At 50.2% G+C, this 16,579-nt stretch overlaps 1 protein-coding gene across 4 annotated transcripts in view; it reads right to left on the bottom strand.

Annotated features, from left to right (window-relative positions):
- Nucleotides 1–495: 495 nt before the first annotated feature.
- Nucleotides 496–16,579, bottom strand: part of LOC131208843 (protein rolling stone) — a 30,183-nt gene continuing 14,099 nt past the window's right edge. For all 4 annotated transcript variants that reach the window (XM_058201749.1, XM_058201751.1, XM_058201750.1 and 1 more), the window contains exons 3-7: nucleotides 7,946–8,036; nucleotides 5,274–5,517; nucleotides 4,890–5,012; nucleotides 2,747–2,927; nucleotides 496–2,228 (exon numbers count right to left, since the gene is read on the bottom strand). In XM_058201749.1, coding sequence (XP_058057732.1) covers nucleotides 1,946–2,228; nucleotides 2,747–2,927; nucleotides 4,890–5,012; nucleotides 5,274–5,517; nucleotides 7,946–8,032 — 918 coding nt within the window. In that variant the 5' untranslated portion in view covers nucleotides 8,033–8,036 and the 3' untranslated portion in view covers nucleotides 496–1,945. The remainder of the gene's footprint in view (nucleotides 2,229–2,746; nucleotides 2,928–4,889; nucleotides 5,013–5,273; nucleotides 5,518–7,945; nucleotides 8,037–16,579) is intronic.

Here is a 16,579-nt window from a genome sequence, read left to right as displayed (position 1 = left end):
GTCCGAAAGCGCCAACAACTAAACGACAACTGCGATCGGAGCACGTTCTAAAAGAGCCGTAAGGCTACGGTGCACAATAACCCGTTGAGGCACAATAACGCGGTGAGCTTTCGTACGCACCTTCCGAGCTCACCTGAAAGCTTTGACAGACCGCGAAGAAAGCTCTCGGGTGCACCTGAAAGCTTTGTAGCATCGCAGCAAGCGGCGACTCGCGTGCAAGTTATTTGAAAATTACAGTACGGACGTTACGGTTCAGTTTCTTTTAGTTTTATTTTTTTGTTTTTATGCTCATACAATGAGAAGATTTATTTCAATGAGCGAGAAACATTTGCTGAACTCACCAGCACTTACCAGCTGCACCGGCTGATGTGTCCTCTCGCAGTGGAGTTTTCTCAAGGGGTAAGAAGAGGCCTTCCAAAGCACAACCGAGCTTAACATGATTCTTATATATTTGGTTTCGTTTTGCTTCTAAACAAACCAATCAACTCATAAATGGATTGTTTCCCTCGTTCTCTCTGTCTCCGGTTTTATTGCTCTCCGTGTGCTCACTTTCACAGCGTTCGCCTGCTCCCGGGTCTTTTTGCTTGTCTGTTTCAATCCCGGCTCGCCATGTTGTGTGACACTGTCCCATTAATTCTCGTTCACACCCCCGTTGGCCACACATTCAGCGGAGTGAGAGCAGATGAGAAACATTGTACAACTCCTGGTCAATTTGCTGCTACAGTTTTGCCCTCACTTAAACCTACCAAGTTGCTCTAGTTCTGCGGCGCACGATACATTTTTGCTAAAGTCTACACCGGGGGCGCCTAAGAGCGTGTTTGGTGTGTGTCCGTGTTCGTGTGTTTTTTTTATGTTTCACCAAACACCGACCACAATTTTGTTTAAATATTTGCGAATATCACCAGTTTTCCGTTGTTGCAGACTATTTCCGAAGCATAAACCCGCTCTGTCCTCTGTTCACTCTGGCGCAGCACAGTTGCTTTCTCTCCACTCGCCACTCTCTTTACCAGTCCTGTTACCAGCTTTGTGACCGCGCTCCATCCGCGACTTTACCGAACGATCTAATGTTTTACTACGATTTTTTGTTTCATTTTTGTTTGTTTGTTGGTTTGGTTTGGTTTTAATTGTCTGTTCAAATATAGTTCTAGAATCAACGACTGTACTTTAAAGACGCATTCTTAAGATCCAACAGTGTGTTTTACCAGGGTTTGTGGTTTAATTACTCGACCTCCCGACGAAAAAACGTTTGTGAGCAAATAGTAACTTTATACGCTAGTTGTCTAACATTTTGTGAGTGACCGTTCAAATCTGGCGGTCTTTTGATTCGTTTACTTGTTATGTTTGTTGTGTGGTTTCGGTTCATTATAGCATTTTACTTCTTCGCATATGATATGAATGAAATACGAGTGGCAAACAAACGCAAGCACACCTCCCCAGTCGCCCGGGGCCCGATCAAGTAGTAAACATAGTGTGAGCCGAAGCCTACGTTCATAAACTAATTAGGAACCTAAAACTAAGTGTCTAAGTTTGAATAGGAAATAGGAAGAGGTGCGAGTCGAAACACGTACCTCTTGCCGGGTGAGCGCTATCGTTTATTGAATTCGGATTATAATGCACAAACCGGCTAGGTGGACCTTACCACACCTGCGTGGTGGAATGGTTTCAGAATACTGTTCGGTTTGACCTGCGACACGGTGGCCGATCTCACGTTTTACGCGACGATTGCGGCGCGCAGGACAACGCAGGAATGCGCTAATGACAACCCGTACCATGCGAACGAGAGACGAAAACTGGAAACCACCCGCACACGGGTGTACGACGGACCTCCTTCTTCTACGAACGGACGCTATTACGAACTTTGCAAACGTGTATACTCTAGAGGGATTCGAAAGGGCTGCAGATTTTTGAAGGGAGCGCCGTAGCGGATGGAGCGCTCTGACACCGTTCACTTCAGATCGACCACCGCCGTTGGGTTGAGGAAGTTTTCGCGCTGCGCCTCCTCCATCGACGACAGTGTCCTCGTGATGGAGGTGATCTTCTCGTTGCTGCTCGTCTTGCTGTTGTTGCCCTGTACGCAGACGCGCGCGTACAGCCACACCCGCAGACAGTAGAGCGAGTAGCACAGGAAGTGCATCAGGAACACGGCGAAGATGCCGAGCGCACAGATCACGATCGATTTCCCTGGCTTGGTCCAGTCGAGCATTTTGTAGATGCTGGAGTCATTGTGGCTGCAACAAGAAGGGCACAGAGAACTCGATTAGGAGGCGATTTCATTCTTCGCCGGGTCTCTCTTCTTTTACAATCAAACGAGCTGCTGCACTCCCCCCCCCCCCTCTTAATGGCCTCGTTCAATTACGGTCCCGGAGAGTAATTATTGCCGATTAATTTATTTCCCGTTCCTACACCGTTCCTAAAAATAGAGGCGCTTACACAGCACAGTCCTGTAGTAGTGCCAAATTACGGACAGACACAGATTAACTGCAATATTAATAGGCCTGCCCCTGTCGGCATGGTTCGGTAGACGGCAGGACACGCCATTTCAATGCCACACTCAAACCTCGGTGCTGTCGGTGTTGTTGATCTTTGCGTTATGATTTATTCACAGCCCTTCTAGTGCGCCAAATCACAGCTCGGGCCTATAGGGGGCCCCGGAAGGTGCAAACGCAATTGACAATCTAATTAACGCGCCCGGCTGGCCCCGATTGTGAGATTTCGGGCGGCAGATATTTATTGAACCCGGACCTACCGATCTGTGCCGCCCGCCAGGTAGTAGACGATGGAGAAGAGCGCATACGCCACACCGATGCCGGTCGTCCAGTACGCGTGGTTCAGCTTGATCGGGTGTCCAACGATGGTCAGGTCAATTAGCATAATCATGGAGTTGAGCACGTGCACCATGAGGTTTACAGCGTCGATCCGGTTTTTACCTGTCGGTGCGAAAGGTCCGGCAAACCCGGGAAGTGGAGAAGATTAAAAAACGTAGCTCGGGGCAAGAAGCATCCCGCGGAGCCCTCGGCGGTGCAGTGGGAAAATATAAGAAACAAATTCGAACGGAAGTCCATCCTGCTGCTGCCGTATGCGACGAACCGAAACTAAAGTGCAATCAATAAAATTTAATCTGATTCCTGGCCGATGCTGATGCCGCTGGATATCGGGTCGTCCACGAAGTGACCTCCACTCCGGCATCGTCGCCGGGTCGAACCGTCCCCCGTTGGCTTGGTAGTTTGAAATTTTGATTGCTTTTTCAGTAAAATTACTGTTACGCACGGATGGCTTCAATTAAAAGCTACGATTTCCGGTCTGAAGCTCAATTTATTTTGCACCTTGACGACTACAATGGAAACATTTTGTGGGAAATAGTTTAAGGAACTCAGTCTAAGCCTGTCTAATTTTCAACTGCATCGGTAAAGGTAGCGCGGGAAGCTGTCTACTTTTCCGCCGTCGTGGGTCACCAGGCGCCTCCATTTCCTGCTGGGCAATGGCAGATTTCACGACATTTAACACAGTCCCACCGGGGGCGGCCCTTGCGAGACTTACGAGGCTTCTGCCATGCGGTTAGTTGTCTTATGTACACTGTGCAAATACTCCACAAGCACCACGTGGCGCTTATCGTAAATCCCACCGTGGAAAGGATGCATCCCGTTTATGCTTCGCTGGCGGCACTCGCCTCACAAATCCACAATCAACCAAACCAGGGCGAATGCATTATGTTGTGCCTATTATGTACTGACACTGGCGGTGTGGAGATTAAAATTCACCGTTCGCCTTTGCCACTGGGGCCCACCGGGCGGACGTACCGAAAATGTCGTTCGTCATGCGAACGGTGAAACTTTTTCTCGCGTTCGGTGTAAAAGACCCCGAGCAACAACGAGAGAATAAAAAAACCCGGCGGCAGACCTATTCACAGCTTCCGAATGAATCACGAACATAATGGTGCACCGTGCGGCACAACGGCGAACGGGTTGAAATAAAGGATAAATTAAAACGAGCCACAAAGGGCGCCGTGTCGGAATTTCTGAGCCTCGTGGCACTTCCGCGGCACACGACAGCAATGTTGGACGGTGCGATTCCAACGGCCGGCGCCCCGCGAAATGCTCTTACCCGAGCGCGCCCTGGTCAGGAAGTTGTTAAAGCAGTTTCTGGCTCGGCACCGAAAGCGCCGCGGGCAAAGTTAGCCCGCGCCCGGCGTCAGCCCGGCCAGGGATAATGAGCCAAAACTGTGCCGGTGTGCCGGGAATGGAGGGCTCTAGCCGGAAGAGGATTATTTCACACGTTTACAGCTCGCGGGACACCCCGGACTATACTGCTTGGTGGGGAAGGGGGAAGCAGAGGAACATTTATGCTACATTCCCACGGTGGCCACCGCACAGATGGGAGCCAAGTTGCCAAGCGCCCCGAGATCACAACAACTGATACCGCACGCGGCGCGGCGGTATGTTGAGTAGTGTTGCTTGGCCACGCAGACGAAAGAACTTCTCTCGGAATTGGAGCATAATTGGAAACAAAGAAACTTGGTGGCAGCTGCTTGGCAAGATCGAGCAAGCCGTAATCGATAATTGCTCCCATCGCGGTGATGATGCGGATGTTTCTATAAAACGGAACCGACTTCAATTAGAAGTGTGCTGCTCGATAACGGTTTGACTGTGCTTTTTGGTCGTGCCACCACAGGGCAGCTAGTCTAAGCCACGCTCGTTGGTTTCAATTGGAATGTTTAAAGCAGCGCTCCACATTAAAGCCTCAAAGCTTTAAAAATGGAGTAAAATCACGTTCTATTTGGTGATCAGTTGGCGAGATTTTCCACAACCGTTAAAGGTCGTTTGTTTTTGCTAGAAACGAAAATACACGCCCTAGAAAATGCTGTAACGTCGGGGCTTGGACGCGATACCTACTTGGGTCGTACACGAATGTCCAGTAGACGATGGTGACGATGAACGAGTAGACGGTCGCGATGGTGTACGCTATCCAGTAGACCGAATGAAGCCGACTTTCCCTCGCGACGTGGATGTTCCATTCTGTGCAGATGAGACGGACATAGAACTCGGTGTCACATAGGCACGGAAATCAAAGCAAAAAAAAAATGGCCCATCATCCTCACAGATGGGAAGTTGTTGCAAAGCGGAAGTAATGAAATTGGCACTTGGCAAGGAAAGAAAAAAATGGGGCGCTCCAACATCTGAATGCGCTATCTGAGCGAGGCTTTTGCCGAGCCGAGATAGCCGACATTGCCACTTTGTAGAAGTAGAGGCCCCGGCGGCCGACCGACCAATACCTACCGAACTCGTTCCGGTCGATCATGAGGCCCTTGGTGACGATGATGGCTGCAAGCCACGCCTGGACGGTGCACGCCAGCAGGGCCCAGTGCGTCAGGTAGATCCACCACTTGGCGTAGTGGTGCTCGAACATCGGCTCGGAGCGGCCTATGTCCAGCACCGAGCAGACGAGCATCGCCAGGAACACGATGGCCACTATCAACCGGTACAGCAGGTAGCATATGCCAACCTGCGTGCTGCTTTGCCACTGGAAAAGATAAAAGAGATGGAAACGTGGTGGAAACCGATCCGAATGGCCAGGGTGGCCCTATTCCGCGAACAATGTTGTGCTTCTCCGGATTGGAGCAGGTGGTTCGCCGAATTCACTATCGTTCGGGGAACGTTCCCCGAATCGCTTGAACCGATTTGTGGTAAAATTACTTTTCAATTTTTAAACTCCAATCCTAAGCGGTGGCTTTTTGTGTTTTTTTTCTTGTGTCTGGGCGGGCTAGGATAATGGAATTACTCTACGAAAGCAACAACCTACAATGACCAAACCCTCTTTGATGTGGGACGTGTTCTACTTAAAACCACCAACATGTGGTTGCTGCCCATCCAGCTACAGAATATTGAGTGCTGCTCAATGCACTGTTTAATTTATGCGCATCAAACGCAACCCGATTAAATGGTGGACACTTTTCTGCTGGGACCCCACTGTGGACCGGAACTGGCGATGTTCATTTCCCATGAGCATCAATAAAGCAATAATCGATGCATTGTGCGAATGTTCTTAAATACACTTCTCCTCGCAAGTGGGCCGTACACACGTTTGCGTTTGTCAAGCATTGGTTTTTATGGGGCTTTCACTTAACGAGCATTTAAGGTGCATTGTGCGCCGCCAATATCGGGGCCTGCATCTGCACATTAAAGAACGGATTGTTGTGGGGCACCGCGAACGATGCGAATGGCGAAATAAATATTCGCCCGCAGTGTTTTCAATTTGTTCGCATGTTCTCGTTGGCAAAGATAACGAGCTGCGCAAAGGGCGAACAGAAAAACAACACCTTAAACAGTGGAGAGAAAAAAAAACAGTAACCTCGGCCCACGGCACGAGAAAGAGAGAGACAAACGACAAACCCGCCAGCCGGGGGGAAAACCCGAACATGGAAAACGCGGAAATGCATCTCGTTGATCTAGTTGGCCCCGAGGCGTTCGGTCGTGGAAAAGTTGATTTTCGGTGGCACGTTCTTTATGAGCCACAGCCAAGCATGATTCATGTGCCGCAGGATTTTCCGTAGCTCGTTTGCGTCCCGGCGAAGCAGCCTCGGCGCGTTTTTGAGGGGGGGTTGGCAAAGTTTTTCTTCACCGTGTTTCTGTGTGTGCCCACAGCATTCGGTGGCCCCACTCTGGGTACGGTGCCACGCGAAAGCACTTCCCCACCAGGGGATTCGTTTATGGGCAACATAAAAAAAAAACAGAAAGCTTTGGCCGATGGAGCTGTGTAAGATTATTGATTGTTCCGCGCCGCCGAGGCTTCCGCTCCGGGGAAGGTGTAAATTTTTTAAACGTTAATGCAAACATGTGCCCAATATTAAATTTATTGTCGCTTTCTCTCTCACTTTTTATGCTTCCTTGATAAAACTTCTGCCGAACGGATCGGTTACCACGTGACACGCTCATAACGCTGCTGGCGGTTCACGGCTTGGCGCTACGCGTGCGTTGCGTAAAAGATGTTTTATGATGCCGAAAAAAACGGCCAAAAGATTTCGCAACGCATAAACGTCACGATGGTGTCCCGTGACTTGTGCGAATGCAAATTCCCAATAATCACCTCCGCATGGAGGCGCATGGTCGCTGACGACAATTGTTGATTCCATTCCGGGCGGTCTGTTAGTGCAGTCCGATCACGCGCCTCCGTTATGGGCACAATAAGGCGCGGTTCCAAATGTGCCACATGATGATGCTGTGCCATGATTAGGGGCTATTGTGAGCGGAGTACAACTTAATGTTCGCCCCCCCTAGGTGAAGGTCGATCAAAATTGAGAATGTTGAGGAAATATTTTTCGAGAGCTTTCGAGGGCTTATAGAAACAATATATTACACCTGTATAGCTAAAAGATAATGCAAAACATAGACCGCACCCGGATGTCTGTGGATCGTCGAAATTTTACATAATAAAGTTATCGGGCTTAGAATATAGTTGTAAATTAAACTATTGTTCCGAGCGACATTATCATCTCAATACCACCTAGGAGCGTCGCATTGCAAATGATTATCGCATTGGACGTGCGAAGAAAATTATGCAAATTACCACCCAGCCAGCGTTATGGCGTCGCACACACCGAACACGCTGCACCAGATAAACCGGAAGTGTCATCAAATGCTCGTCCTATCTACCATCCTCCATTATATGCTGATGAAAGCGGGAAGTTTCTCTTATCGACGGCTCGCCAACCCGAGAGATGGAGTGTACCCGAACCGAACGCATCGTCCTCCGACCGAGAGCACTTTTGCGCCCCACCCTGCGGGTCGTTCCGGGTCGCCAACTTGCCGTCTTTTTATTTATGCAATTCGGTTTGTTTATTAGCCAGAACATTGTGCACGTTAGTCGGTGGGTTATCTCATCGGCACTGTCGGGGCCAGGACATACCACCACGAAGGCCCAACTCCCTCCCGGCAAGTTAGCGCCGACTTACCTGACACAAGTAGAAGTGGTGCCGTTCGACGCGGTTCGGTGAGCTGCTCGGTTTCGGCATACAGCTGCTCCATATTTTGGTGACCATGACTCTGCGGAGCGGAGAAGGCGAAAAGGTTCAATTAAACTTTGTCCTGAGCTGCGGCGTGAAATGGTGAACACACGATGCGAAGTGCTGCAGCGCCACTGCTACGCCTTGCTGCTAAGCTTGGCCAGGAGATCATGGGAGAAAAAGTAACGATAGGAAAGAGCAGACCAACGGAAACCCGGACAAGAGAGTTAGCAAGCCAACAGCATTAGCTGGCGGTGAAGTTAGTAGCCAACGATGTACAAAGTACATCTGGTCAGTTTTCGAAGTGAATAGTTTGCCCAGCTGAAGGCATCAACATGGGTTAACGAACAGGTCCTCGGGCCAGAGTGTCAGGCGATGGTTTCGATGAACTTTATTGTCGTACCGCAATTGAAAGATGAATTGTAAAATTAGGCACTAACGACGGTCGGCGCAACCGAAGGTCACCACAGCTTAAGAACGGAACTGAATAAAAGTACCCCATAATTACTAGGAGAACATAATGAATTTTTCAGCTATTCTTTTCACTCTCAAATTCTTCAGAAAGCCACTTCATCCTTCGTCATCTCAGCCGATGATGGCCGCCACTTGGGCTTGGAAGTGGATTGATGCAAAAACGTTGATACGATTTGCCTGACTGGCTGTCGGGCTGCTTCTCCGATAATCGGCCATGAAAAGGGTCTAGAAGAAAACCCGTGATGAGTGATAATTAGCTCCCAGTGGCAAGGCGTCTTCGGTAAGCGGCCACTCGAGCAATCTCGGACGGGGCCGGGTGCCGTCATTAACGCCGAGGAGTGCCCGTTCAGCACCGGGAACAAAAGCCCACCAACATCATCCTGCTCTCGCCACTCGAAACTCCGGAGTGGCTTCGGAATCGGTCGGGCGCATCGCACGTCGCAGCAATCCTGACGACCCTGAAGGCTCAATTGAACTTGACTACCCGTTCGGCCGGTCGCAGATCCGGCTCGCATCTGCCAATTTTCAGCAAACCAACCAACCGGCTTAATCGAGCGCCAGCCGGTACCGAGGCACCCTATCGCAGCGATAGATCTCTGCGTTGGACCGACTCTCTCGAAGTCAGCGGACCGGAAAAGCTGTGCGTCAATTGCAGATTATTAAAATCTGCCTCCGCCGTGAGTAAACACATATTGGAGCTGGGCCGGACCGTCGGGTCGCGTTCGCCGCCGTGGATAGTGACATGGGCCGTGAACGTGACTAAACTTTACGAACGACGTCCACGGGTCCACGTCAATATCGCACGCCACCGACGCAACGCAAGGTTTTGTTTTTACGATCGAAGCGCTGCACCCACGCGACCGTCCGGGGTCCTTCCCATCGATCACGCATTGCCCTTTCTCTGGGCCCACTTCGGCCCTTTTTCCGCACCGTAATCCGTACAGAACAAACAACACTCGGTGTCCGGGGCATTGGGGTCCGTTTTGGAAAATAAAAACCGGAAGTCTGTTGAAGGGATAAAAAGCACGCCCGAGTACCGGATGGTTCAACCGTGCGTCTGTCTAATCGATGTCAGGCTTCCAGCATGCCCGTGGTTTCAATTATTTCACGGCATCAACCGGTTGGAAACGGGACACGGATAGAGGTACCAAAGTAAAAGCGGAACACACCGTCGATCGTTTAGCGCCATCGAACAAACGTGGCCCGCGTATCGGTACGTACGGCCACGAGATACGGCCCCATCGATAACCCTCTAACGGGGCGGAGTAGGAGACAATAAAAATTTCAACCAAACTGTCGCAATGAAATTGTCATGTTTATTTCTGCCCCCGGACAGGAAAAATACTCCGCCCATCGGTGACGCCCAGTATCCGGTTGTGTGGGGGAAGCATCCGGTCCTGCGAGTTCGCATTTTTTTTCGGGCACCAGATAAACTTTTCCATCATTAATTTGCCGCCGTGCCGTGTCAGCATATTCTGTTCGGGGCAGATGGAAAGTATGGGCACAGCACGGTAGGTGGCCGGAAAGTTTGCGGAGGTCAATGAACCCGTGGGTAAAGGAAACCCGATCACATGATAAACCAATCGACCACCATATTGCAACGTGCGTTTGGTTGCCATTAGTGGATGGAAATTAGGTTCGATCGTTGGAAAACTAGCATATGTGGGGCAAAATCAATTAAATACCGCTGCTATAGAGGCACAAAACCTGGTGTCAGCATTTGAAGTGGGCAGCACAATTAACTGAGTGGCTGTGTTTACCTTACTCAAACCACACGCGGGGATGAAATGAATGGAAAATTTGAACAAAAAAAGGAAATATGTTTACCAAATTAATGTCGGGTATTCCACAAACATGAAACTGGGCGTTTTATAACTGTCACAAACAAACGCATAACGTAATGCACCGTTTTGACAGCCGTTTCAACAGCGACAGAAACATCGCCTGGCGGCGATGTTTAAGGACATATAAGGTCCAGTTAATTCTGTGCAATTCGGTGCGTTTCCGACAATAACTGTTGTTACTAGTTGTACGCTGCGTAAGGATATGAATTAGATTTCTAGGTAAGAAATTGTTGGTTCTTGCTTAATCGATTGGCAGAATTGGAAGTCTCTTTCGGTCTTCTGTTCTACCTTAAAAGGGGTCCCGTAAACTAATGTTCGCAATATTTTTTTTGTTTACACGTTTATTGACTATTGTTGGCTTGCTTTGTCACCTTCACAAAAACAAAATCTTTTTTTGTAACAAAATTTCAAAATCATCGATGGAATGTTGTTCACTGATTTCAACTTCAGTTGGGCTTTCTGTTCACCTTCGACACATATTTTCTATCGGCATGCATGTGATGTTACATTCGGACCACAAGTTGGCCGCTGGTTGGCATGGCAACCGTACACACGGTGTGTCTCCATTTGCTTCGACCCACGTAACTACCGAGCGGCAGCAGAGCATGCGGTGATATCGGGCGACATTTGTTTCCAAGAACCGAAACCAGCAGAAGGTATGTAATTGAAAAGAATAATTGAATCCGTACGCCAGAGAAAACGGTTCCCCCATCAAGGCAAAAGCAAAACCACTAACCAGATTATTGATTGCCCTCGTTCTGGTCCACCGGTGATCTGCAGGTCCGAGGCCTGCATATAAGCATTCGCATCGTGGTCCGTACGTCGTGGTTAACTGTCCCAAGAGCAACCGCAAGCTCCATGTCCTTGTACCACACATTTCCCGGTGGACTGGCCGGTGAATAGTCGGTACCCTTAAACTAATATTCAACTAGCGCACCGGACACCGGCATACCCGGATGTCCCCAACCCAACCGCAGCCAGCATCGCACCCGGGCCCTACCAGGCGGTGTCTCAGGTCTTGCGTAAGACATTTTTGGTCACGAAAAGGGAAACGATAAAAAACTTGTTGCCGACAGCGACGACGGCCATTTGAATTTCAATCACCGGGTCCGGGGACATTCACCAGGCAACTAGGCGGTCTTTTGATTGCCCATTGCATTAGGCCAACGGTGAAGGTAGATGGTACACGGGGGCGCACAGCTAGCATCTTGCATGTCAGAGTAAAACTTTTTCTCGACCACTCTATTCTACTCCCGGCCAGGGCCTCCGCAGGATCATCCGCCGCGGACGGTTCTTAGCAAGACATAAAAGTGTAGCGACATTTTTTGGTGATGCACCAAGGACCGGCCAGACCAGCAGGGAGCGTTACGTAAAATGCTTTCCCAGGAACTGTGAGCTTCCGGCCTCGCTGGGCAAACAAAGTCAACGCCGTCTCGCCGTCGGAAGTCGTCGCCGTCGAGTGCATGTCACATATTTAAGGAACGAGAAATGGGCGTATGTAGGTAAAACAGGGTGGAAATATCTTTCCGGCCCGGCCACTGTGGCGTTGTGCAGTTGGACATCTTCCAAGGAAAACTGGACCACTAAGAACGGGGTCTTAAATCGTTTTATCGAAAAGAATTGGGAAATGTTCACGGGATTGAGCTGGCCTTTGCGGAACCGAGCTTTATTACTATTCGGGACGAGTACTCGAATATTTTGCGGTATTCTTGCTGAGGATCAAGTAGAACGCCAAACATATTTTCGGTGTAATGGCCCTTGTTGGGATGTTAAAACTAATTGACTCGAACGAGTTTCTTTAAAGTTTCTTCATTAAGTTAGGCACTCTCAAGCCGGCCGACACCGCCGGGAGGAATCGGAAATGAAAATACCCGAATGGAAACCAGCTCGATAGGAAAATATTTATCATTCTGCTGCTTGCCGCTGCAAAAATCACGCTGGAGGAAGCATTTTCCTTACGGTGGATAAAGTTTTGTGATAAACCCGAACGTCATGCTTATCGGTTCGCCGGGCAGACGTTGAGAAATAGTGCACGCGGGCTATAAATTTGCTCACGGTAGTAATTAGCTTGCCCAGTGGGTTGAGCCAGTGCCGTGGGAAGAACCACTAGCCCTAAGTGGAATTCCGCTCACAGCCCATGGCTATGTCCTGGCTTTGTGTAACGCGCCTCCCCGGCAGCTCCAAACCAATTCATTAGGACTTTAAGCAGTTTCGCTTAAAACTTTTAAATCTCATAATCAAGTGTGACAGGACGTTAGACAAACGAAACGAGAGTTTTGTGACTTCCGATTGTTCGTGTCTATTCGCATGGTCACACTCGAACGGCGCTGGACGATGGAGCGCTTCGGTGAAGGCTGAGCACGAGAGTTATTATCGCCCCGTACCTGTCCCATATTTCGAACAAGTTTCCGTAGAATCAATACGACAGCTCCACACATGCCCAAGCTCAAAGGGGATCGTGCTGCTCATGCTCGACTGGTTACGAAAGCCACTTTACGGGGAAGTTTTCTCATTTTAGACAACACCTTCTTCAACAGCCTTGTCATCTCTGACGCCCCGGGCGTACCGTCCTGACCTGAAGGGGGGGCGCCGAAACCGGACTACGATGACAAATCGCACCACACGTTCTGGACGAAGGCCATTAAACTTCCCTCCTAATCCGGGACATGTTATCCGTAAGCTCGTAAGCACGGAGAGCCGAAAATCCGTTTTCAACTCCCTAGCACCCGTTCGTTCGTTTTGAGCCGCGCCGTTTCTAGTCTCTCTAGTCTAGAGGATCGCTAGATTTGTGAAGAATATTGCTTTCAACGGTTCATCGCTTTCTATTCAGGAACTTTTGCCACGACGATGACGACGCCAACGCCGGCAACGCCGTTTCGGGGCAGGACGGAAATGAATATCGAACCCGTGTGGAAATCGGAAAGAAAACTCGAAGCGGCAAAATGTGGCAAGCAAACGAGAGAAAAAACAACATTCTCGCACGGCAAAAATCATATCATATGGGGCTAGGTGAAATTTATTCAAACGAAATCCAATCGGCCAATCGGGAGGATTGCGCGAACTGCGGTGGTCCGGGGAGGGCGAATCTTTCGTCGACGTTCGGAACGGGAGAGACCGGTCGGCGCTTTGCATACGTAAAATCCGCTTGGCAATTCGATTCCGAAGCGGAAGATTAAATTTTCTTGAACGTGCAAAGTCGAGCCGAGTGTGTGCGATGTGTCGTCCGTTCAACATTTATCCACATTCGACGGATGACGATGATGATGATGACGACGATGATGCAGTGTGTCCAGGAAGGGTGGCAAGGACTTTGCCTCTTCCGGCACGTGACAATCAAAGATTGATGGCACAGCGAGCGAACTCTGGCCCTTTGCGATCTACTTCCATCCACCCTGTCATGTCGTTGGCGCGTCCTGTGGCGTTCCGTGCCCCGAATGCACCGGTTGGCGCATCACGTGCCCAACCCGCCCGGGACGTGGGCACGTCCCAAGTGCACACACACCGTCCGTCCATTACATGCCATCTATGAGAGACTTTCAGCAGGAAAAGCTCAAAACGCATCCTTCCGTGACTCGCACCGTCTTCACTGGGACGAACGAAATGTGAGCAACGACAGCGGTTCCGACCAGATGTGTCTTCTCGTGTTTGCCTTTTTTTGTCCCTGTTCGAACATCTTGTAAGCCGGGATTAGTTCCAAGAAGGCGTACCGTAGTAAAGTAAAGTTGCCGTGCCGTGCCAGAGTTGGGGCGGTTCACGGGCAACATCCGTGGGACTGTAAATACTTATTGATCCCTGCGGGCATCTCAGAGTGTCGTTCACTTACGCTCCCGGCAGACCGAACGGTGGACATTTAGCTGGAGTGTCATTTGAATTTTCGGCCCAAAGGCCAATCATCAGAAGATAAAATGGCCATCCGACCGGCCGGCGGAAGAATGCCAGAAACAGCAAACTGATCCTGCAACCGGTCACCGGTGGCAGTATCGCCAAACCCCGGCGAGGCTGACAGCAGAGTGAACGTGTGGACATAGTTCTCCACAGTGCAGCATAAAAATAGCACATTTCTAGACTTTTTCTCGAGAGCCACATCTTGAGAGCGTTACACTTGAATTTATTCAACAACCCCTTTGCCGGCCGGCGCTGTTGTCTGTCGCTCTATTGGCTTTCTTGTGCTTCGCCTCGCGCCTCAAGCCTCGTGCTGTGGTGCCTTGCTCACTAACAGTCCAACAAACACACCAACAACGCTTGGTGATCCTTTTCCCCGTTTTTGCCACCGTACCGTGCTCCATATTTATTATTCACACAGGATTCACAGTCCAGCCTTTCCCGAGGGACACGGCACGGAAAAAAAGCACAACCGGCACCACCTGGTTCCTTCCGTTATCCGCTCCGGCCCACAGGAGACCGATGGCTGGCCGTTACCGGCAACCGGTTCGCTTTGAACGGTGCAGTGGTTGCAAACGGTGTGACTAAAAATAGCAAATCGCGGGCATAAAAATAGGCACCGGAAACACCACAGCGGTAACAACGAAGGACCCGGCAACAACCGTGCACCTGACGAAAGCCGTGTAAAGGACGTGGCTGTAGAGAAAAAAATGTCCCAGCAAAAAGTGAAAGTAACGAAAGATTCATAAATTATGCACCCGATGGCATAATGTCGACGTGTCCTGTCCCCCGGCTGGTCGGCGTACGATACGCGTTAGCGGACTGCTTCGAAAACAATGGCTTCCGGTTGTCGTACCGGAGCCTTTCCCAAGTGCGGAGATACGGCGGTACCGAGCTCTTAAATAAATGGCAGTGCACCGACCTCAAACACACACCGAAATGGCCATCGGAACTTGCTCGCTTAAATTAATACGAGATACAGAATCAAGTAATTGTGCCCGTACGGAGCGGACTGGAACCGGTGCCGTATTGACAGGGACACTGTTTACATGAACTGTTTGATTAAACATAATTTGGTAGGTTATTTACCGATCGGAAGAAAGCATACGGACCGGAAAGAGCTCACCAACTTTCATTAGTTTCTTATCGACACGCAATGCGGAAATAATCTCCCCGGATACTTAGTGTGAACCATGTAAACACCCATCAGCTGTCCCCGTGTGGTCGAGGACGAGCATCGGCATCACTTTCCACAGACGCACACGTTCGGTGTAGTATCCCCTCGGGCCATTCTGACGGATAGGTGCTCTATCCGGCCGGAACGAAACGGAATCGGTACCGTATTATTAGGACCCAGCCGGGCCGACCGATTCCGACACGTGATACATGTTTTGCCGCAGGGGCTCCACAAGACCACAAACGAGGGGTCGTCGTCGTATGATTGAGGCGCCTATGCTTTGTGCGAAGCATAGGCACCGCCTTTTATGTAGCGCTCGATCCCAACGCCCTGTCAGCACCATCGTAGTAGCCGGTGTAGTCTATCCTCAGCAACGCAACGTCTTTTTCCCTGGCTCCGGGCGGTTCCCGGGCCCTGTCAAACGCGGTTTTTTCCCACGCCCGAAGCACGTAACGCACACACCGGCCGGAAGTCACTCGAAGGCACAGGACGACACGCCAGCCAGCCCTTTCGGCGAAACCGAACGGAGTTTAGAATGTTCGTTTTTACCACCTGATGGCGATGGCGAGAAACTTTACCGAAACTAGCGACCTACCTACGCATAATATGTTTAGCCTTCGCCTACACGCTCGGTAGGTACATTATTTCATGGCCCATTCGAGGGAACAACTTTAAACACGTACCAAGAACCCTTCTGGCGGCGGTCGTCCTCCGTTCGGGCGGGATGGTTGCTAAGCCCAGCGCACATCTGCGCGAACACACTTCTTGAGCACCTTTCGTGAAGCCTCGTGAACTATATGAAAGCTAATAAGAATTTACGAGCCTCGGTGCCACGCCGAGTGGCAGCCTCGTTGTGACCCTGTCTCTGCTACTTGGGAACTTCCTAACTAGAGAGAGAGAGAGAGCAGCCTTTGGCCACGGAAGCTACGGTGTTTGTCAGCGATCTAGCTGGGTCGTATTTCACCGCCTCCTTTGATGGTTAATTGGAAAACAAAATATTATGTGTGCCGCGGAACACACGGAATGAGTTGGTTACGGGGTGAGCAGAACGGGCATCCAGAACGAGCCGGAGAACAACTGCAATTAATCATTGATGATACACGCCGGTGTCGGTGTAATGAGCAGATTAAAACAATATACACATCGCGACAACGGTCGGGAATAATTGCTGTCGGATCGCGGTGGCGGCCGCGGTGGGCAATTTGT

This window comes from Anopheles bellator, chromosome 2 (genome assembly GCF_943735745.2).
Source record: "Anopheles bellator chromosome 2, idAnoBellAS_SP24_06.2, whole genome shotgun sequence".
NCBI classification, from domain to species: domain Eukaryota; kingdom Metazoa; phylum Arthropoda; class Insecta; order Diptera; family Culicidae; genus Anopheles; species Anopheles bellator.
The sequence above is the reverse complement of the archived record's forward strand: the minus strand, read 5'-3'. Positions and strand labels throughout refer to the sequence as shown.